General features: G+C 29.9%; 2 protein-coding genes across 12 annotated transcripts; one reads left to right on the top strand and one right to left on the bottom strand.

Annotated features, from left to right (window-relative positions):
• The first annotated feature begins 3,761 nt into the window (after positions 1-3,761).
• LOC106777468 lies at positions 3,762-7,752 on the top strand. 10 transcript variants are annotated; one of them, XR_002667151.1, is made up of 6 exons: positions 3,763-4,760; positions 4,981-5,237; positions 5,365-5,516; positions 5,822-5,877; positions 6,222-6,255; positions 7,368-7,752. XR_002667151.1 is itself a non-coding variant. In XM_022778512.1 (2 exons), exons 1-2 carry the CDS (start codon positions 5,656-5,658, stop codon positions 7,548-7,550), a joined length of 405 nt encoding a protein of 134 aa, XP_022634233.1. In that variant the 5' UTR covers positions 5,525-5,655; the 3' UTR covers positions 7,551-7,752. The 10 variants fall into 10 exon arrangements, 1 of the variants encoding a protein (XP_022634233.1); XR_001376948.2 differs by having other exon boundaries at positions 3,764-4,760; positions 5,817-5,877; XR_001376946.2 differs by having other exon boundaries at positions 3,762-4,760; positions 5,817-6,255.
• An 8,714-nt stretch (positions 7,753-16,466) lies between these two features.
• On the bottom strand, positions 16,467-21,812 carry LOC106776006 (P-loop NTPase domain-containing protein LPA1 homolog 1). Of its 2 annotated transcripts, none has more exons than XM_022778511.1 (8): positions 21,669-21,812; positions 21,364-21,503; positions 19,626-19,960; positions 18,900-18,981; positions 18,321-18,746; positions 17,489-18,226; positions 17,242-17,352; positions 16,467-17,057 (listed from the first exon to the last, which is right to left on the bottom strand). In XM_022778511.1, the coding sequence occupies exons 2-8, from the start codon at positions 21,496-21,498 to the stop codon at positions 16,686-16,688; spliced, it is 2,199 nt and encodes a 732-aa protein (XP_022634232.1). In that variant the 5' UTR covers positions 21,499-21,503; positions 21,669-21,812; the 3' UTR covers positions 16,467-16,685. The 2 variants fall into 2 exon arrangements, with proteins under 2 accessions (XP_022634232.1, XP_014518785.1); XM_014663299.2 differs by having other exon boundaries at positions 21,629-21,811.
• Positions 21,813-23,633: the final 1,821 nt, after the last annotated feature.

Here is a 23,633-nt window from a genome sequence, read left to right as displayed (position 1 = left end):
ATCTAAGTGGATAAAATCATATTTATCAAACTTAATAGATATTTTAAGACTTAAAGTGTTAATTATTGATTTAAACAAAGTGGAAGTTAAATTAGGATATACATTTGTAGGCCCATAATAGAGAAGGCTGTTTTGTTGTTGATAAGCATAGATAGCCTATAAGAGAAAAGAAAATTTGAATGAAAATAGTTAGAAAATGGAAATGTTTTTGATTGTTGTAGGTAGAAACATGGAAGGCCCAGTTTATGTTTCTCTCTGGCCCACTGGGACTTGACAGTAAGTGTAGGGTGGGATAGGTCACAAAGTTAGTGAACTATCTTATCATTCAAAATAAATATCTAAACTTTAATTTAATCTTAATTCATCTTTAATTTTTATCTATTCAACACATTTGGTTCAAGTGACAAGCTGATTCTTCAAGCAAAGTTCAAGTAATGATATTTAATATTGTTGTAAAAACTCATTATTCAAATATTCAAATGTTTTGAAAGCCCCTTAATTAAAATATATGAAACAATTATGTATATAGATTACGATTAGGTAGATATATTCAAACAAGTGACATTTTTTAAATTACTAATAAAGAATAGATTACACTTCAAGTTAAAACTATTTCTAACATATGTTATGCAATAACAATAGGTAATAAATTGTTTATAAATAGTCTAACTAAATTTTTTATAAATATTTATTTCAGTTCTTCCATAATAAAAAATAGGTGTGAGTCGTTATTATTGATAAAGATAATAATGACATGGTAAAAAAATAAGGAATGATCCTCTTTCAAACCCTATATTTGAACTCAAAGTTGTTGTCTGATTTTATATTTCCTTTTCAGATGCATTGGAGGTGGTTAGTGGAGAATAAATGTTAAATATTTTTATCATCAAACTTTAGTGCATGTAAGTAGTAGTGTGTCTTTTATAATATTATGAGGATAGGGATTCAAGAAAATTATACAACTATAAACACTTATAACTTATATATGAATTATATAGTTTTCAAAACTCTTCTACATGATAACATTGCTTCATTATTTTAGGTTTTAGAATCTTTCTCTGATATCAAACGAGAATCTGACCGAAGATTAGATTTTTTTTTTTTAAGTTAGATTACATTTTTTACTCAATAAATATTTATTTTGATTTTAGAAATATTTATTATATATTAGAAATGTAATCTTGAAATGTATATTATGTTATGCACAATATTTATTATGGATTATTTTTTTTTGTCAAAACCAATTTAATTTAAAACAAAAACAAAAACTCAAAATTTTACATCTCTTTGTACTTTGTAGACATAACTATTTATTTATGTTAGAACATTAACATACGTAATTTATTCGTATGTAACTCGAGTAACAAATGTAAATCTGGTGCATATTTAAAAAAAAATGTCAAAAAATTATAATTTTTTTCTTCAACGAATATATAATAGACATAAATTTACATTTGTTGTCGAATGAACCTGCTTAAATTTATTTAATGAATTTTAATATTAATAAATTTAAGTCATAAATTTTAAAAAACATGATTTATCTAAAATGTGTAATCATATTTTATTTCCTATTTTTCAATATTCAATTCCAAATCATATTTTTTTCATCACATTTCTACCCTAACACACACCTCAATGAATCAACTTAAACCTCAAAATAACTAAAAGGATGAATCCTAATATAAAATGCAACATTTTATTATAAAAAAAGTGTCTAAAATTTCATATATCAAATGCAACTAATCTCTTTTATTGTTTGAACAAATGTAAATTCAATTTTCTTATAGAAATTCGTCTAAGTAATTGGAACTTCATTTCAACCTCTACATTAGCATATATTATTATTGATAACTTGTAGTTAGTAGAAGCATAAACTTGCTCTTGTAAAACTTTAATCATCAGTTTGAGGATATTATTTAGAGATTAAGCTTTACCCATCAAAACACATAGACAAACTCATATCCCTAAGCTTGTAAACCACACACCTGCAAATAGGGAAAAAAGATGAAAAAAAAAAAAAAAACCACTTTGCAATTATAATTTAAAAGGTATTTTTAAGGTCAGATTGTACGGAGTTAGTCACCCTTCAATGTAACCTTTTCATGTTGATGAGATTCTTCTGTCACTTTGCAATTATAATTTAGTTTAAGTCTGACATGGTTAAGGTAATAAAGTTGTGAAAATAAATAAATAAATAAATTATTGGAAGTCTCATATCGATTAGAGATAAGATTAATTTATAATATATAAGTGGGATACAGACTTTATTTTACAAACTGATTTTGTAAATTGAGTTAGACCTAAAACCCACTTTCTAAGGTAATATTTTTTTATACCAGTTTTTCTTATAGGCATATCTAATATCAGCTTAACATAAGTTATTCATAACTTAATTATTGACTGTCAACATACAGTGTCAACTGAAGCTTCAAATTATGTAAATCATTCATCTTCTATTGATACAAAATCAGAATATTGTTTCAAATTTTTACTCATAAAATAAACCTAACATTATTATTAAGTACGTCTACCACATTACTATTTACATGTCAAAGTGAATAATGTTTGTAATGTCCATTAGTGATGAAATATTAATTTAGCTTTATTTATATATTAAAAGCATATTAATGAGAAATTTGTGAAGCAAATAAAGCAGTTGCAGTGGCATTATATATGTCAAAATCAGAACTCAGCATCGTTGTTCCCACAGAATCAGATAATATTTGAACTATTGCAACACGCAATATTTCTGCAATAATTCATTGTCACTTCTTCTATAGACAAACACAAATCAATTACTATAAATCGTACGTAGTTGTTCAACTTATCACATGCCACAACAACCCTTTCCATTTTTTTTTAAATAGTTAATAACTTATTAAATAATATCAAGCATAAGAAAAGTTATATTTTTTTTAAAAGAATTTTTCATTAACCTTTTAAAAATAATATTAACCATTAGGAATTATTTTTTGAATGAGTTCAATGATTATATCTATGTATGTAGCATTTATATGAGTAATTAAAAAAAAAAAAAAAACTTAACTACACATATATTGATCTCGTTTGGTATCCCAGTTAAATTATTAATTTGCCTTAATGAAGTAATATTTCAGGGTCGACAAATTTAGTTAAAAGCCACAATTCGATGATGTCAATCTCGTTTCTTTCACATGCCTTGAATTCGTTTCTTTTTATGTGATAATTAAAATTCGTTTTATTCAAATAATAAAATTAATCTTGACATAACTAATTTTTAACAATTAGAGTACATATCTAGCTTTAATTTTTTTAATTAATAAAATTTCAGTTTGATTTATAAGAGCAAAAAAAAAATTAAGCCAAGTGAAAAAATATCCCACGTAAAGGGGGCGAGTTAGGTTTTAAAAAATAAAGTTTTACAAAAGTATCATAAAAATTATTTTTTCAAAAACATTAAAATGAATTTGGTTTTCTAAAAATGTAGGGAGAGATATTTTCCACATCACATAGCAATATTTTTCAACCAATACGCGTTGTGTATATATTATATATAGACACATCAAACCTACCCTTATTCTTCCACTTACCATCTAATTCCAAAATCAAATTCCTTCTCTCACCTCGTTCTTCATTTTCCCTTTCTTTATCCTTTATCTTGGATGTTAAATCCCCACGTTATATATTATTATATTATTATTAATATTATTATTATTATTATTATTATTATGGACATATTTTCTAGGTATTGTAGTTTATATATAAATCTTTGATTCTTCTCATACTTGAGCACTTCACCAATCTTTGCATATACCTTTATTTCTTTAAAGCACTTTTCCTTTACCTTTACCTGCTATGACTCCTCAGAGGGATTCATGTTTAGATTTGATTCGCAACGATGCTTCTCTTTTTCTTCTCCATCTTACTGGGAAACCATGTTCTTTCATTCGCTTCAATTCAAAAGGATGTGTTTTAATCCCAACATTTCTTCCAGTTTTCCTCGATCTACTGTTTCTTCTTAAAGCATGGTTTTTTGTTCTTCTTTTTGGACACCATGTTTTTCACAGGTGTATTAATTACTGTTTTTTTTTTTAATTTGGTTCTTGAGGAACGAGTTCATCCACTGAAAGGGCCTCGTTTACCGAAATCAAACATGAATTTGCGCATAAATCTCTATTTTTTCTTTTACCCACTTCTCGTGGCATTAATCTTTACTCTTAATTAATTAGTCTCTATGTATTATGTTACCTTTTCCAGTTTGTGTTTGGAAAATTTTCCGTTAGATTTGGGTTTTCTCTGTGAAACTTGTGGCTTTTGTTAAGTAGCTTTGGATGAGGGTGGCAAAATGGTATTATAGGTTGTATTGATAGTTTGTTTAAGGAGGTTTTGTTGGTAGCTAGCTATAGATGCATGGAGAGTTTGCCAGTCGTTATTTGCGGATGTAGCATCATCAAGATTCACATGCAAACGCAGGTGGGTGGGACTGTGATGCAATCTGAGAGCTGTAGGCCAACCATGCCATAGGTCTTTTGGAAGTGAGAATCTTGATGATGCTGCATCAGCCATAAACGACTACTTTCAAAAGTTGGATAAGGACTATTCTAATAATCTCAACAAGTGGGCCAAAAATATATATAAAAAAAAAAAGAAGGAAAAAAGAGAAATGAGAAACATTTGTTGGGTTATACACACATGACACAGCAAAACGAAAACCCCCCTTCAGACATGATCTGATCTGCAAGAGGCAACCTTTTTCCCACTTTGCTTTTTGTTGCTGTCAGGTGGGTTTTGCTGTTTTAACCTTTGATTTTTCAAATTATGGTACTGCTAATTTTTTATTTCTCCATTAATGGATATAGGTATGGTATGGCCTTGCTTCCAGTGCTTTCTGAGTTCTATCTTTTTTTTTTTTATCTATTTATTAATTTATTTATAACTGTTGTTGTTATTATCACAATTTGTAGCTTGCTTTACATTAATTAGCTCTTCTGTGTTTTGCAGACAATCCTAGGTTTTCAAGTATAGGCTATTTGGAGGCCGAGAGGAGCGGCTGTTGGGTCCTTTATGTGCTGACTTCACAGATCTATGATGAATATTCCTTTTCAACAGAAATGCTGGGATCTAAATGGTGTCTTTTCAGTTTCTAAATATAGATGCAGATACCACTTTATCCAAATCCAGAGAGAATGTTAGAGACGCAATTATTATTTGGAATTTAGGGTGTACTCAGAAGCTAGTGTTGATGCTCATAAATGACGGTAACTTTTACTTTGATGAGATTTTTCGCCTTTAATTAGATCTATACATATATATATATATATCTTGAATGCTATATAGCTAACTATTATATAGTAAATAGTGCACTGATATTCAAATCTTATGCAGTTTTGAGCATATAGAGTGAATGAAAACGAGATAGGATTTTGCTTTGGGTTTGGTATGAACAATGTTGAAGGCTTTGGCTTTAGTATGAAGCAATAATCAGTTGTAGCTGTGGTTGGTGGACCAAGGACTTCACACAAGTTGGACTCTCTAAGGTACCCTTTCTGTGGGAGAGATGTTTCGGTGCATCTGTTCCTTACCTCCCTAGAAATAATGCTCAAAGTTAAATAGTACAGTTATTTTATTATAAGAATAAAATAAAAACACATATATGCTTATATACCTTCATTATTCATGATAGTGATCATTCAGTATATTCAAGATCTTATCTTATGGAAATCTGTGTGCCCCCATCACTTTCCAACTCTTGGTCACATATTCTCGCTGCTCCATCATTATGAAATATGTTGTGTACACTGTCTTTGCCTGAAACAGCTTGCCCTATTTCTTTGTAGAGAAGGCTGTGGATCATACATGCATCAGGCCCACTCATCTTCTTGTTCTCTCTCTTCATTGGTAAAGCCACACTATTTCTGTGGCCTTTTTATTACATTGATAAGGGTAGTCTCTCCTATTACGATTGTTGTGTGTGTTTGTGTTTTTGCATTTAGGATATGCTGGTAATTAATGTAAAGTACATGTTTCAAGCTATACTACTTTGGTTCCTTTTTTCTGTGAACGAGGGAGAAGGACAAACTGGTTTAATAAACCTGACTGAGTACATAAAATTACTTTTTCCTCGAATAATATATGCTATGAGAGGATGCATGTGATGAATCTGTTTTTATTATTTAATCTTTGGCTATATTTCTATTGAAAGTGACAGACAGATAATGCACTAAGTACATGCTTAATTTCAGGGAGCACATGGATCATTTAAATCCTTGTTTTCAGGTGATCATTTAAATTGAAACAACAGTTTCTTATAATTTAGGGAGAAATGGATCACGTACATGGGTTTTTTGCAACTCCCTATTGCATGTATGTTTCATCCTTATACTTGTACTATTTTTCAGCAGCCATTTCATTGAACCTACAAACTTCTTTTAGTATTTTATGAATTCATCTGCATTTTATAATCCGTGGCTGTCTAGTTGCTGAACTTGATAACTGATTGATACAGTGAGATATTGCTGTCATGAAACAAGAACAACAATAATAATAGAAAAAGAGATTCAAGAAATACCCATTAAACAATGTCTTTTTGAGGCATGATGCATTAATTCATTCTGGCCAATGTAGCAATATTTGAAACAATGTACTCTTGTTGACTCAAGCTTTTCATAGAAAGAAAAACATTTATCACATTAAAGATTTACAATATAAAAGCCAGTTAATATTCCTTATCTTTAGAAATGGTGCAAAGGATAAAATACTAATATATGATAATGCTATCTAACTGCTACTAATGTGCATCTGTATATCCATACTTGCATGATCTGATGGCATTTTGATTTTGATTAGTAACACATAGTAGTATAGTAATAACTTAAACTGTGTATTTTGTTCACATCTTTTGCTTTCTGTCTTATTTCTACTGAGATGTATAATATGTAGATTTCAAGAAACTTCTTGTCCGTGCTCATTATTCAAAACTCAAGATCAAATAAATTGTAAGAGAGCATAAACTCGTATTTCTGGGAAATTTTGAAGAGAATATATGGGAAACCCTAAGTATACCGACAAACTCTGTACTTTATTTTTACAAAAGGAACCAAAACTCTAATAATTGTAAAACACATATGTTAATTCATGGTTGGGCTTATGCTAAGCAGCATCACTGATGAAAGAAATTCTGTGTGAATTACTTAACTTGTTAAGAGATATTATATGGTTGAACTTCTTTCTATCAAATTCCCTGAAATGCAAAGTTTTTGTTAACTTGAAATTAATCAGCGATGTGCTTGTAATGCTGGCAGCATCTTTCTCATTTGATATCCAAAACTAAGAATGTTAACTATCTGTTGTAGTAATGTGTAAGGTTTTCACTATTGCCAAATTTTCAGGCAGAAGTAGCACGTGAGGATAACTTGTGGCTTCTGCGTCAAAATGGACATAATCACATGGCACTGTGTAGTAGTACTGCATACATTGCTTCCATTATTGAGTGTGTGGTTGTATCTCCTTTGGCAAAGGAGAAAAACAAATGGAATCCTTTCAGTTTGTCTGTAATATTCTATATTCTATAGCTATCATGAAGGATTCATTTGTTTGAAGTAAGATGCTATAGCACACTGTTTTGTTTGACCCTAAGTTTTATATACTTTGATATGTGGTACAAAATGTTCTGACGAGATTCCCGTATCACGTCATGTTGCTGAGGTACACATTGATTTTCATGCAAACATATTGTGGAAAGGAAGAACTGATATAGTTCTTCAGCTTTTACTATTTTTCGCCTTCAAATCTTCAATTGCTATTCTGTAAATATGAATATAGAGATAGACATATTTGACCACGTTTACTCCATTGGAACTATCTGCTGAGTGAAGGGAATTCTCTTTTTCACATCATTGAAATAGTGAACACGATTTAGACAGTCACATCTTGCCCTTATATATATGATCAGAGATTTTGAGTAATGTTCTTCATTTTATGAAATTTCATGCATGGTTAGATATTATAATTTTGTGTCGAGAAGAAAAGAAAGAAAATCATTAATAGCTGATTCTGGGGGTGTTAAATGCAGAGAAAATGATATTTTAATATCATTTTTTGACACCATTTTGACACTGTACACGTGTCAAAATGTGATTGGACGATTTTAAATTAAAAAAGTTGAGACAGGAATATATTTGGAATAGAAAAACCAAAGTTTGTTTTTTTAATTTGAAATCGTCCAATCATATTTTGATACGTATACAGTGTCAAAATGGTCTCAAAAAATGATGTTAAAATATCATTTTTCTAAATGCAGATGTTCAGTATCGTGTAATTTTATTTTAGTTTTGATAATGTATTTAAAAATTTCGAGAAAGAATAATATTAACTAGGTCGTTGAAATTGGCATATGGTGAGAAAACCAAAGAATGTTTCAGTATCTCTTCAGACAGGATGGATCAAACACGGGAATTAGTGTTTGCAATGCACAGTAATTAATTACAGACTTAGTTCTAAAAAGCAGAGTCCATTAATTAAAGTACGATTAGTAATAATTAGAATTGTCGAAACATAAATTCACGAATGTTTGTGTTTTAAATTTGGAAAAAAAATGTTTTAATATAAACTTAAAATAATAGCAGTTTAATTTAAATGGATCGTACAGACGTATTATTATTTTTTATATATTTTGTCACGTATTTTCAAGTAGTCGAAGCTTAAATATATTTAAGAGCAAAGGTATTATTCATAACACAATTTATGAGTGTTATTTTGTGAATTAAATAATTTATTACATTTAATTTTTTCCTATTTAAAAAAAGAAAAAGGTTGGAGTAGGTTTAATGCTGAGTTCATAGAGTCTGACAGAAACTACTATCAGCCTCGGAGTTGTCGCTTGCTTGCAGGACAGTGGTAGCATGGAAGCCAAGCTTTTCTGTACTACTTACTCACCCTCATAACATTATATTATTATTATTATTATTATTATTATTATTATTATTATTATGGATTATACTTTTTTTAATGAGAAATAGTACTTTTTTAATAATAATAATAATAATAGAAAAGAGAAAGGTAGGGTTGGTTTATTTGTGGTACGAAGGTGAGGCTGGCAGAGACAGACCAATGGAAGCAGAGTGTTGTTTCTGAGCAGATTTGGCATTATCATGCTCTCTGCATTTCTACTTCTCAATAATGCAATGCAAGGTTTTCCTTTTTTTTATTTCTTATTATTTTACTTTTCTCCTCATACCAGTTAATTATAGGGATATAATTGAATTATTTCCTTTGTGTCTACAACAATGTTTCAACATTTAATAATTAGGCTATGATACAAGTGATTTTACAAGGATATGTCTAACCTAGCTCATTTACATTGTTTAAACTACCAATGATACATATTTCAAGAATAATATACTTAGAAAATATATTTTTTATAATATTTGAATATCATTTATATATTATTATATGATTAGTTTATGATGGTATTTATGATTATTATTATTAATTGTGAAATAATTTTAAATCAATCACATAATGACATATAAACGATATTTTAATGTTGTCAAAAAATATTGTCTAAGTATCATTATTTTAAATGTTTTATTAAATATATATATAATTTTGGAAGGAGATGGGTATGGTGGTTGGTCTGAGTAAGAGTAATGATTATGATTACGTGTAAGGCATTTGGTCCCCAGTTGTCGTACAATGTGACCCATCAACTAGATCTCTCTGTACCTCAATATCTATCGTCTTTATCTTCCTTTTTTATTTTCCTTACAATTTCTATTTTTTTTACTTTTAATCTCTAATCTTTTAACTATTCACACCTTCCAAGAGTACCTTATGTAAACAAACACCTATACTTTCCTGATTCACATTTACGATTGGATTCATCTTCACTTTTAATTTACATTTAAATTACTATTTTCATTTTATTTATATTTATTGTTATTATTATTATTCTAATACAATACTTTATTAAATGTAGATAAGAAGTGGATGTCAAATAATACTTTTGCTTTTTCTAAACCTAAAGTTCCTAGGCTTAAGTACAAACTCATTTTACTAAAAAAAAAATTAATCATGTTTTCTTTTTAGGAATTAAAAAAATATAGTAGAATTGGTAAAGGTTTTAAAATAATGAGATTGATTGTTTTAATATTAAAAAATTTAATATTATAAATAAAATTTTATAAATACTTCTCGTTATAAAAAATATGTATTAATTTTTTAGAAATCTTTTCTTATATTTTTTATTTTTTTTTTATATTTTTAATTTTTGAGCTATTTCTTTATGATGAAGAAGTATGTAGGTGATTAGAAAGATAATATTTACAATATCATGGGATCAATTTTTTATATAGACTAAGTTAATATTTTTTATTTTTTTTATTTCCACTTTAAGACACATGCAAATAGATTTGAATGCATGTGTTATTTAAACTCTTTTTCTAGTTCTTTATTGATTATTGGTCTTAAGGATTTATCTTGATCAAAATTTTATAGTTTGTAAGTATACATAAAGTTATCTAAGCTAAGGTAGGGATGATTTATTTTTTAGAATTGTTTGCATTTTTCAATTAGGTAAATGAAACTAATATTGTTTTAATCTCTTGTTAAGAAGTATGGATGTATGTTTGCTAGATTGTGAGATTTATGTTTTCTTGAATATGTTATCAATTGAGAATTTCTGATAGTGATGTTTATGTAAGTATGATTGTGAATTGGTAATCATGTGAATTTTTTTAATGTTCATATTTTAAGGTTATAGGAGGCACAACCTGTTAAATAAGTTACAGTAATGAATAGGTAAGTGTCGTGAGGCTGTTTTAGTTTGAATTAGGGGTTTTATTAGGTGAAATTCTAAAGGAGAGACTTTGGTGTGATAACTGATGTTTGAGATTTGCATTAGGGTCATTTAAAACTTGTATAGAAACTTAGTTAACAAAAAGGGATGATGTTAAATTGAGGAGTATTGAATTGGTAAGATTTATAGGCTAGTTTAGTGTTAAATAGGGGTTTTAATAGGTGGGATTTTGAGTTAAGGGTAGGACAGAGAATCTTGAGGTTTAAAGTCTATTTTTAGACTATTTAGGACTCGTGTAAAGGATAAGTTTACCAAATTGTGATGAGGAATGAGTACGAATGAATCATGAGCTTTAGAATGGTGTTTTAGTTTGAATAAGTTAGAAATTCATGAAAAAATAAGACTAATAGCATTTAAGTTGAGTCATAAACATTTGGATGAGTTCAATTAAGGTTTGGAATAGAAAATGGGAGTTGTAGATGCATAGGGAGGTGTGAGAGTTAGAACATTTAAGGTTGAGGGGTGTAAATTCTACATAATTGATGTTTTGCATAATTTTGCAGACTAGTTAGGCAGGTTTGAGGGTTGTTGGACGAGTAAATATTGATGTTTGGTAGTCAGTTTCAAAGGTTGGGCGAGATTTCTCGTTGGGTTGGGAAAGCTCTCTGTTTGTGCTATCGTTGGACGCTAAGGGTTAGATTGCTAGACAAGCAGTTCTGTGTTGAGTGCCAAAATTCTGGAGTTGGACGCCTCGTGTGCATGTTTGATCTCTTATGTTTTCTTCTCTTTGTTGCTTATTGTTGGAAATGATTTCATGCTTTAAATTTTTTTCAATAATATAAATTAAATTATAGGTTTATGCATGAAATTATGTATGTATTGATGTATGGTTTGAGAAAAGTTTCTAAGGGGAAATTCTTCATGGCTGTTCCATGTAGAGTAATGTATTGATGTAGGGACTCAGCCTTAGAAGTTATCCTGACGCTCCAATAATCACTCAATCTCAGGTAGAGAAGGATATTATATGGTGAGGAGTAGTAAGAGGTTATAGTCTATGGTATGGTGTTCTTTGTCCATAAGTCATTAATGAATTAATCTTGTGCGGTAGCTTGAGGGGGTAGTTGTTCCATCAGTATAATTATACAACTTGCCATAGTTCTACATATATATATATATTGTTCAAGTCTAGAATATATCAGGATGCTTACGTTTGATTTGGTTTGAAAATGAATTGTATTATGTGAGGTTTTATAATTGAAATGATTTGGTTCTTTTATAATATTAGCTTACCTTGTTGTGTTGTTATTTGGTTGTGCTTGTTGTATATTTTGAAATTATCACTTGATGAGTGTGAATAAAGGGGATGAGATTTTAGTGGAACAAGCCTTAAGTAGTAAAGACGGAAACATATAATGTGTTATAATTTAGTTAGTTTCTTTGTGGTTGTAATATAAGATAGTTATTGTAAATAAGTATATAGTTTTTGTTTAGAATTATGTATATAAAACTTGCCTTGGATAATTAAATTTTTTTTTTATATTTTCTTTCAAGTTAATTATTATAGTTATTGAATGTGATCTTTCCTTAATAGTGTTTAGATTATTTAAATTGGATGTTACACTTTACTTAAAACTCTTACTTCAATATATTGTCATTAAATATAAATTAAATTTAATTAGAACCCATGAAGTATTTTGCATATTTATGTAAAACAAACAAACCAAAATGAATGAAATTCGTATAATCAAAATGTAACTTTTTCACAATAAAACATACTTGAAAATAGATTTTATAATCTTTCAACAAACAAAAATAAAAAAATCCGTGAAATAGTAGGTCCTAAAATGATAATTTTCTTAAAATTTATGCTTTGATACTTAAAAATCTAATATTAAATCTTTTCTTGAGATATTATATTATTGTTTTAGTTTTATTTTTTCATATAGAATACAAAATCTTATAATATCTTATTTAACTTATACTTTAATAATATAGTTTTGCTTAAGATCTTAAGTGATTTTTTGTTCGTCTCTAATTTAATTTTCATTCCATTTTTTAAAACCGGTAATTAAATAAATTCCTATTATTTAAAAGTTAAAAATTTTAACAATTAATGTTTTTAAGTAATAAATGTAATGGTGATAAAAGTGCAAACATTAAATCTTGTTATTAATTAAAAAGCTTATGAAATTTTCTAAATATATTTTGTTAGGTTAGTTTTTATAGAAGACTTCTTATATATGTATATTATTTCTTATGTAATACATTCAATTTTTTGGTAAACTATTCAGATATTTAATTTTGTAACTGACTAGATTTCCTTACTAAAGTCAGCATGAATGAAGATTTTATAGTATAATAGATTGTCATCATCTTGAGTTTTCATATAAGACAATTAGGTCATGTTACGATGGATACTTGTCTCACAAATTTCAGAAAGACACTATAGGACATGTAAACGAAAATGATAATTAAGAGTAAATGCATATTAAGTCATGTAACTAAGGCTGATTAATCGAGTCTATAAATAGTAATGGTTGTTAAGGTAAAATGTTAGCCTTTTAGCACACATAAGTCATGTGTCCCAAAATAAAGTGGAGAAAATCTCCACTTGGGCGCTAAAGTGTTTCTTTTTTTTTTTAAGTATCTTACTTTTAAAAATCGATGACATAGAGAGTAAATAAATTTATAGCTAATCAATAGAGAGCATACTAGATGTTGAAGGGGGAAGACATTTCAAAAATGAAGTAAAAGACTTAGTGGTCTTGAACGGTTGTCTTAGTCATAATAAGAACATTAATATTAGGAACAACCATTCTACCGGATAGTTCAACCTAATGTGGTAGTAATTCAACAAAACTTAGGTAGAAGTGTGTAAGCCTAACTCTGAACGCACCATGTTAAACCCCTACACATGTGCTCAAGTATATTTAGGTATAGTTGACTCGAACCTACATTTAACAACTATAAAACATTTATTGTAAGATCATCTAACGATCACTAACAAGTGAGAATTCATTTCAAAATTTTCAAAATGTTCCCCAAAATTTGTACCATTAGGCTTGCGGAGGCAATGATTCATTTTAGAACTCAGTCTCCTAATGACTCGACCTCCTAGTTATTGTAAAGATGCTTATCTACTTTGATAGTTATGTTTTACATTAGATCAAAGAATGTTGTAAGAAGACAAACTCAACAATTACGGCTAAGAATGAAGAAAAAAAAATATTTTGTTGCATTATTTTCGTTTCCTTGAATAATTTGCATGTGTATATATATTTATTTGATTCCATATAAAAGAGAAACTTCATTTTGAATATTTTTTAAGAAAGATTGTGCATAAAACTTATATAAGTTGTAGCTATTGAGATATTTTGTAAATGTTTAGTAATGTAACTTAAAAGAAATGTTACAATGAGTACAAAAACTTAATTAGTCTTAAATTTATAAAATCTAAGAATTTTTAAGTCTAGATATGTAAATTATAAATAATAAATTTAAACGTAATTTCTAACATGTTTCTCAACAAATGTAATTTTTCTTAATCAACTTTTACTAAAAAAAATTATCCAATTTTATTTTTTTAGCATATTATATTGTTATAAGCTCTTATTACATAATTTTTTTATTTCATGTTAAATGAAAAAAATTAAAGACAATATATTTTGAAAGTATATAGATGATGAGTATGAAGATGAAGAATGAGAGACTACCATATTAATAATATAACAAGGGTAGTGTAAGTTATGATTCTTCTAGTAGGATATATTAAGATTTCGAATAAAAAGTATATCATTTTCTATTCAAAATCTTAATATTTATTCTGTGTGTGAATTTTTTTCTTCATATATCATTTAACTTTTCATTTATGTAAAACTTTTAACTCATTTGTTTTTCTTAAGATACAAAATTAAAAGATCATATACAAATACAATAAGAAACTATTCTTGAAAAATAGGCTTTATTTACATTATAGACATTTTTAGACTAATGTGGAATGATAAATTATTTATAAAATAATTTTATAGCCACAAATAGCATAAATCTAATTTGTTGCAAGAAAAGAATGACACATTGTTTAAGGAGGAAGACATGAAACTTTCCTCTTTTTATGTAGTTTGTTAGCTTGTTCTCTTCTGTTTCTCATGGTCTTTGAACTCTTCTCTTCCTGTGCTTCTCATGTTCTCATCTTTTGCTTTTGTCCTATACGAGTTCTGCCTCAACCTGATCTTCAATTTTGCATCCTAGCTCAACAGCTCCAAGGCCAGCACAAGAACATAACAAGCTAACCACAGTGAACCCATTGGGCTCCACTCCACAAACAAAGTCAAAGCTACATTGGGAGTTCCATTGAGAAAAAACCCATTAATCACAGAATTCCAAGCCACCAGATTTCTTTGCTTCATTAACTCAAACATCTTGTACGCATTCTCAGTGTAACTACAAACTGATATGAAGAAAACCCAATGACTGAAACCCAAATCCAATATACGTAATGATTAAAACTGAAATTGAAGCCCTAAAAACTAGTTGGGGAGAGAAAAAAAAAATGGAGAAGAAACTCATCGAGGAGTGAAATTGGAGGACTTAGGAATCTAAAAAATTTAAGACAGACAAAGATTGGAGCGGATTTGGAAGAGATGAATACTCTTGGCTGCACTTTGAAGGAAGAAAGAAGAAGAAGAAGAAAATATGTGCAACGAGAGAAAGAGAAGAGAGGAACAGAACCTCACATCAAATGAGAAAAATGACATGTGTTCATCTACAACCAAAGTACTGTATTAGAACCATTTCTCATGTGTCCATATCATTCACTCGTTGTGATAAAAAATTAGATTAAACCCAATAAATAATACTAAATTGTTGGCATAAATTTTTATATAGTAGCAAAAGTTTTACGAATGTTCTAGGATCTTGTAGAATTATCTCTATTGAATGATTTTTGTATATGATCTCATAAAAGTTGAGTTAACTACACATTGCTTTCACTTAAGTTTTACATTTATATATTACTTAAAACGTTGATTTTAATAATCGTTCCATTCAAATCGGCAATTCTTCAAAACGTGTTCTCGATTGACCATTTTTTATTCAATCAAATTGATAAGTTCACAATAAACACTTTTTGGGTATTTTCTTTTCTCTAGACCCTGCTTCTGTTGTGAAGGTCAGAAATGGCGTTATGTTTAAGTACAAGATTTTCACCAGCCACCTACTCTTGTTCATCACATCGATCTAGAAGAAGTCAGATTAAATAAACAATATAGTATTTATATCTGAAACAAATACTTTGATAATAGAGAAATATACATGAATATTTACTGATTTAGAATTATTTCAGAATAAAATATTAAAACCTGTACAAAAATCTTATTTTAGCCGTGGTTGACAAATCTAATGACAATTTGAAATGCTTTTTTTCGGCCTTTGGCTTCTGGACAAAAAGAAAGTCATAACCTGATAAGTTATTGAAGACAATTTTAATAACCATGATTACATAAAAATACTGCCTATATAAATTGTAAACCATGATTGATAGAAAAACACGAATTTAACCAAATACATAACATTTTTTGTGCGATAATATCTAATTATATAAACGAGTCTTTTATACTAAGAAGCTTAAAAGAAATATTTTAAAGCAAATCATAATAAGGGCGACGTTGCGTAGGTTATAGCAGAGATGATTGACTTGACTTCACGAATTCAATACTCTATATACATCCTCAGAAAAATGTTCAAGAACAATTTGAAAACATGAGTTCATCCATACGAAGCAACGAAATAACTGGAAGATGACTAAGGTTTTGGACGCTCTACTATTTACACGAGACATCATCGTAAGACAGTTAAGAAAATGCACCAAAAAATCAAAATGATTTAGTTGTTGCGTTGAAGAGGGAATGTGATGCTACCTCTGAGGAGCACCAGAAAGGATAGGATCATTCATTGCTGGTCTGTGTTTTCCTAATGCAGGAATACTAAGGGAACGTGTTCTTAATTTGGCTTTCCTCTCGTTCTTTTCAACGAGCAGAGAAGAATAAGAGCATTGTGGCTCAGGAACTGCCACTGGCTCACTTCTACTTCTATGGAAAAGATCCAGGTTTCTACGATACCTGTTTCCCCCATGCATTTTGCTTCCTAACTCCCCGCCAACAAGACCAACCTTACTCCTAAACTCATCATCATCGTCCGACCAATACCCATTTTCCACCACGTCTTGCATTGCAAGATCATCGTACTCCTCATCAGATTTTGTTGATTCCTCGTCAACTGATCCTACCTGAATAATAATTAAAAAAAAAAAAACATTAAAAAAGATCCAGATATTGTTTATGTCGGAGATCAAAACCAGTGATGTTAACTAAATTAAGGTATGCAGGTGAAAGACAACCTTATAAGTCGATTCATGGAAAATAAGAAGATTTGAAATTCTATAGAAATAGATAAAAGCAGAAAGTCTATACCTCTTCATGGGCATGTTTGTCGGGCTCATCACTGAAATCTTCATCACTTCCAACCTCAGGTTGATCGTCAATTTCCTCATCACTACCATGCACTGAGAAGTCCTCTTTGAGCTAAAACAACAAAAAAAAAATGGTAAACAACTGATAGGATGATTTTGGTCTTATCCATTTTTTTCAACATTGACAAACAAACCCTTTATTCTGATATTGAACAGAGATTAGTTTACAAAAATATGTTCGAGTTTACCTCTTTTGAAGCGACATCTGACATCCTTGGTGAGCTACAGCAAGAGGATACATATCTACTACCGGTATCAGTTCCATCGGCTCTAGACTCATCTACACTTCCAGCACGACTAGTGCCACCATCACTGGGCCAAGCACTGATTCCATAAAGACCAAACTGAAGATTTACCGGTTCTGCCTTCCCAATTCTTAAGGGACCATACATTGGATGACAAATTCCATTCTCTGGTCCATGGCACCATACAGGCTTCCCATTACTGTCAACTAAATTAACAGGCCAAGCCCTTGCTACAGACCCATCAGTATTAACAAGAGCCATTAGATTCCTTGAAGAACCTTGTCTTTGGATCAACTGAAGCATTCCTTTGGCGGTCAAAGCATTTGCTGAACATTGATTTCTATATTCCTCATAAACAACTGACACAGTATTTCTAACAGGATCATATAGCTGTTCTCCCGTCTCACGCCTTCTAAGACAACTGAATACAGTCGCATGGATGGCTGCCACGCTCTTGTCAACATTTGTGTTATTTATTTTGGGAACGAAATGCTTTTCAGCACGCTTGCAGAGATAATCCTGGATTGTTCTGATGTTTCTAATATACTTCACATACTTGTTTTTAGCTGGATCCAGTGTCATATACTTCGCACGTACAGCAAATCTCTCCAAGTGTTTGTCCTCATTTGTAATGTGTATCATGAACGGTATGATTGAAGGATGTTTTTTCATAAGTCCCATCTGCACGAGAATTTAAGAATTTAGAATGAGAACATAAATTGACATCAATAGGAAAAGAAATAGAGAAGGACAAAACAACGGAAATCCAACATACAACAAAGTTGAGGCTCAAGTGAACACCCTCGACAACTACAGACTCTTTTCGTTCTTCCCATGCTGTGATGAGCCTATCGAGACTGTCAATCACCATCTCACTCTGTGCCTTGAATCCTTCAATAGCCATTTGTTTGGGACTTAGCAGTTCAGTAGGAGCAGAGTTAGTCTCTGACATCCTATTATCAGATTTGCTAGAATTGTTACCCTCAGTTGCTTCATCCTTCGGAAGTGAATGTGACACACCAGCCAGCTTTTTTGCTTTCCTTCGGGCCTTAGCTGCTGCAACAGCGACAGGGTCCAAACACTCCCCAGCATGGTATGTAGAAGCCCACAGCAAGGGATTTTCTTTCTCATTAGCAAAACTTCTCATCATGTGCCTAATAGAATCAGTTGATACCACTGTTGTGATTCCCAACCTACCACCCTGAAGTGAAGATAAAAATAATAGTTATTGAACTCTAAGGCATAAATATTACTAAGTTTTAACTTGCCGACTTGCATATCCTACAACAATATATAAGAAAAATCTAGATTATCTTGCATTTTGAAAAACAAACAACTGTTTCTGTCAAAATACCAGCAATGCAGACAACGTGGATTTGCCACAGCCACTTGTGCCACACAATAGCACTGTCACAGACTCTTTGCGCTCACGGATCCTGAAACCAAAGAAAACAATTCAAGTTGAACCACATTATGAAAAACCAACTCGTGATATGCATAGCATTCAGGTAAAATCATATGCGAAAGAAATATCACATATCAAAATGCTGTCATTCTGTGTGTTTTTCTTCATATTAAAGATCGATAATTCACTTAGAATAGGGAACAAAAATCTCTTCCAAAACAACTATTAGGGAGCAATTGAACTTCCAGTCCAAGATCCTGGTTTTCAACATTGAAAAAAGACCAATACTGCAAGAAGAAAATGTTTACAAAAACAAATACTAGAAAACGAATAGATTTTAACCAAGTCACTGGAACCAAATCAGTATGCAAGATAATTTTGAATGTTCTTGAAATCAGTAAATCAACATTTTATGGTACATATCCGTTGACATTTTCAAAAGCCATAGAGCAGTATAATGTCCAAAGAAAAATGCCTAATAAAATAAATGTAATCCAATCTCAATAAATACATCATGCAAAGTAAGAACACGGTAACAATTACCTAAAAATCTTGATCAATAAACTATAAACCATGGCAAATCATATCACTTAACAGATTACTACAGGAGCTCATATGCTACATCTGGTTCAAATTACTTTTCCACTTGAATTAACGAGTAAAACGATGCAATACCTGCAGGCTAAGACCAAGTCTGCTCTCTGGTTAGGACCCACATACTTGTACTCTGACAGGGCATCACAGACAATATCTAGAAAATTTTCTCGTCGGATGAATGCAGATGTGCGCCTTTTGTACAACTCAAAAGGTACACTTTTAAATTTATAATCTTTCCCAGAAAGCAATTGGTTGCGTAAGTCTGCTATATCCAGGCCAGCATCAGCCTCATGACCCTCTTTCTTCAAAGGATTACCCTTGAAAGCATCAAAACCTGATAAAGCCTCTATTTCTGGCTGCAAAATATCAGTGGAATTTGCTTTCCTTGTGAGTTCAAAAACTCTTTGGCTGATCTGATAAGAGGAAAATGAAAAACTTGGTCAGAATAGTTCGTAGAAAAATTCAGATGATATATGCAGTTTCTGCCAAAGACATATAAGAATTGGCTAATAGAAGTCCGTTAAAAGATGCCACAAACAAATAGCAAAACAAAACAAACATTGTATATCAAATATTCGTGTCTACCATATGGGTGTCAAATAATCTTCAAACATAAACCAATACATCTAGCAGTTTGCCTCATACAATATATTTTACTTTGTTTTTTGAATATTTCTTCCAACAGCCGCGTGGTACCTCAATATTTAGTAGACAGACAATAACATTTTTATTTTATTAAGAGGCAAGCAATAGCTAATCTAATATTAACACCAATGCTCTACCGTGTAATTTTGAGAAGTGGCCAAATGTTGTATCCACAGTCCATACTAGGTTGACCTTTCCAAAAAGAAACAAGGATTTTCCAATTGAAAATGTTCCTTTATAACTGAATAAAGATAATCCGCCATGGTCCATATAATTTGGAATTTTCATACTCAAGTTGGAAAAGTAAGACATAATTTTTATCAAATAAGGACCAACTAATGATTGGTGATATATCTCTTCTTTCCAAGTTGAACTTAGCAAGGGGTATAAGATTCAAACCCTATTTCATTCAAATGAAAAATGGTACGAAAAACAAAATGGCTGGTAATCTACTTCATAAATTCAATTTTTAGTTTTTTTATAATTATGTATTAAATACTGAGTATCAAAAGTTTTATCGATAATCGATCTCTGAGAAAATTTTTAGTAGTTATGTTTAATAGAATCTTCTCTCTCATTTAATTTCAACTAATTTTGAGAGAAACCTGATTGGTTATCTTTGATAGAATCTTCTCTCTCAATCATGGGATTTCATTCTGAGTACAATAATAGGTCACCTACAATGCATCATCTATTACCAAAACACAATTTAAAAAAAAAAAAAAGGAATATATTAAAAATAGGCTGAATTTTACACGCATTATAACCCTTTTCCGTCTCCAATCTCCATACGCAGTTGAATCAAGAAAGCAAGAACCAAATAAAACGCAGTCAAACGAACGGAAAAGAAGACAAAACCTCCCAAGACGTTATTCACGTCGTGGACTACGGGCAAAGCTAAAGAACAAACAGGTCAAACCACCTCGGTCAACAAGGTAACAACGACCCTCCCCCATCCCAAAAAAAAAAAAAAAAAAAAAAAACTCAAGAACCCCTCAAATCCAGAACCTGACACAGATCACAAACCTAAAACCTTGAAAATTATTATATTGTCGAAATACAAGACGTATTGATAATCACGAGACATAAAGCAACATATCTATGAATTACAAATAAGAATTGAAATAAAGAAGAAAAAAAAAACAGAAAAAAGAAAAGTGAGAGAGGTTACCTTGAAGGCGTGACGGGCCTTGCACCCCATAAGCTGGAGCGTGCTCTGAAGAACGGGGCGCGTGTAGCGAAAGGACTCTTTGTTTTGCGCGTCATCCACCACCACTATGTAGAGTATCTTCCCCACCTCACCCATCGCACCTACAGATTGTTCATCCATTCAAAACAAAAGCACAACAAAAGACAACCAAAAACAAATGTGCCCGACATTTATGCGATCGGGCCCACACGAAAGGAACTTTAACAGCAACGCAAAAGAGAAAAACCGTGGAGGCGACAACAACGACAATGTCGATGAAACAATACAAGGTTATTGAAAAGGAAGCCTAGGGCATGGATTTTCCTCCGCCATTGTTTGACGATGAATGGATTGAACGGTGCTGCATTCTGTTATGTCCAATTCACTCTCGCCTCCCTTATTCTCACGATACCACTCCATTTCTCTCTCTATTTTCAATTTAAATAGCAGATCCAGGTTTTCCAAATGACGGATTTGCCCTCTTTTCTTCCGCGAATTTCTTTTGCCGCGTTATTATTATTATTATTATTATTTATTTTTTCGGAATCTCACCGATAAACCCATTGGTCCCCTTCGCCTCCTTCAGTATCACCTATTTCATCTTCAATTACATCAATAGTCCTATCCAACGTTAATTATATCAATCACCTCTTTTTCTAGCTACTATAAAACTCACATATATTTTATGCATATAATAATATATTAAAGTAACGTCTATCAAATTTATATATACTTTTCCTTTTATGGTTACAAATTACAAATTATATTCATTAAAATTTTGTTCTTATATGTAATTTTAAATTTTTTAAAATGGCTCTAATAAAAAATTATTTGTTTTTCTTGTAATATTTCCAACTGATGAATTACGAATAATAGAAATACATTTCCATGTCAAACGCATTGTGTATGGAATCTGTCTGGAATAAATCTTCAATGTTCAACTCAACTATTTTCATCCCATCATTAGCAGAATTAAACATAAGTGAAGACATGCATTTATAAGATTTTCTTGTCTCCATAAATAAAACTAAACAAACAATCAGAATATTTATTAGAATTTAATTCATAAGTATTTAATTAACATACCTATATTCTAATCCAGTATTTAATCAACATAATCGCTAAATCTGTTGAACTACAAGACTCAGCATATACAATAATGGAAATGTAATTTAAATTATAATCAAAATGTAATTTCAATTAGAATATATTTCAGATATGAATATGTTGAAGTTAATATATTATTCTTACAAAAGAAAAAAAAAAAGGATACCAGATATATTTCGTTCTAATTATTTTTACGTCTCCTGACCAAAATAAAAAGAGTTATACTAACTTAAATTCAAGTCATAAATGAATCAGACTCCTTTATTCAGCATACATAAAAATTGTGTCACGTAATTATATATACATATATAGTTATTATTAGAAAAAAAAAAGTATTTTCTATAATTAATACAATTTATTTATTTATTTTAAATTCTACTAATTTATTAATATTTTTAAAATTACTTCTATCATAAAAATACATGTATCAAATATTAATTAAAATTAAAATATTTAATAAAAGCAATAAATGAAGTAAAAGTAGTTCTTTTTTATAAAGATGTAATATTTTTAGTTATATAATTTATTTTATATGTATTATTTAATAAAGATTAAAAATATTTTTAATCGTTATAATTTATATGAAATTAAAAATTATTTCTATCTCATATTTTTTTATTTTTAAATTAAAAAAATATAATCGTCTTTAAATATCAAACAATGTTTTAAATTAATATTTAAATTTTTTAGATCGTTTGACTCAAACATTAATCTGATATGTGATTCAATATCTAAAATATTACAAACATTTAACTAAAAGAAACATCCATTTATTTATAAATTTAAAGATCAATATATATTAAAATTTGAAATAAAAAATTCAAATTTCACATTGAATTACAAAATAATTACAAATTCATACTTAGTAAGATCTAAACTCTTTTTCTTGAACGTTGTTTTATTTTATAATTGTTATTTTTCAATATTGTAACAATATGTTTGAAGCATGTTACTTTAAGAAGCAGAAGAAGTTGACTAAGTAAATATAACAAATAATTGTAGAACGGTTCCTATTTGTCTGCGTTTGTCAAAAGAAGAACGAACCTTTTTTCTCTCCTGTTAGGTGACTTCTAATTAAAACACAATTTCAACCTATTTAAACTTAAAACAACGGTGGAAACCATTTTTCTATATTCTTTATTCAA

This window comes from Vigna radiata, chromosome 2 (genome assembly GCF_000741045.1).
Source record: "Vigna radiata var. radiata cultivar VC1973A chromosome 2, Vradiata_ver6, whole genome shotgun sequence".
In the NCBI taxonomy this organism is placed as follows: Eukaryota; Viridiplantae; Streptophyta; class Magnoliopsida; order Fabales; family Fabaceae; genus Vigna; species Vigna radiata.
This window is presented reverse-complemented; position numbering and strand designations above follow the sequence as displayed.

Bases quoted from the DNA above. Each gene is read 5' to 3' on its own strand.
- LOC106776006 (XM_022778511.1), bottom strand. From the start codon at position 21,498: ATGGGTGAGGTGGGGAAGATACTCTACATAGTGGTGGTGGATGACGCG. The intron at 18,982-19,625 runs GTATTGCATCGT...CTTTGGTTTCAG, and splicing joins GACTTGGTCTTAGCCTGCAG to GATCCGTGAGCGCAAAGAGT. The intron at 18,747-18,899 runs GTATTTTGACAG...TCTTCACTTCAG, and splicing joins CCACGTTGTCTGCATTGCTG to GGTGGTAGGTTGGGAATCAC.
- LOC106777468 (XM_022778512.1), top strand. From the start codon at position 5,656: ATGATAGTGATCATTCAGTATATTCAAGATCTTATCTTATGGAAATCT. The intron at 5,878-7,367 runs GTAAAGCCACAC...CCAAATTTTCAG, and splicing joins CTTGTTCTCTCTCTTCATTG to GCAGAAGTAGCACGTGAGGA.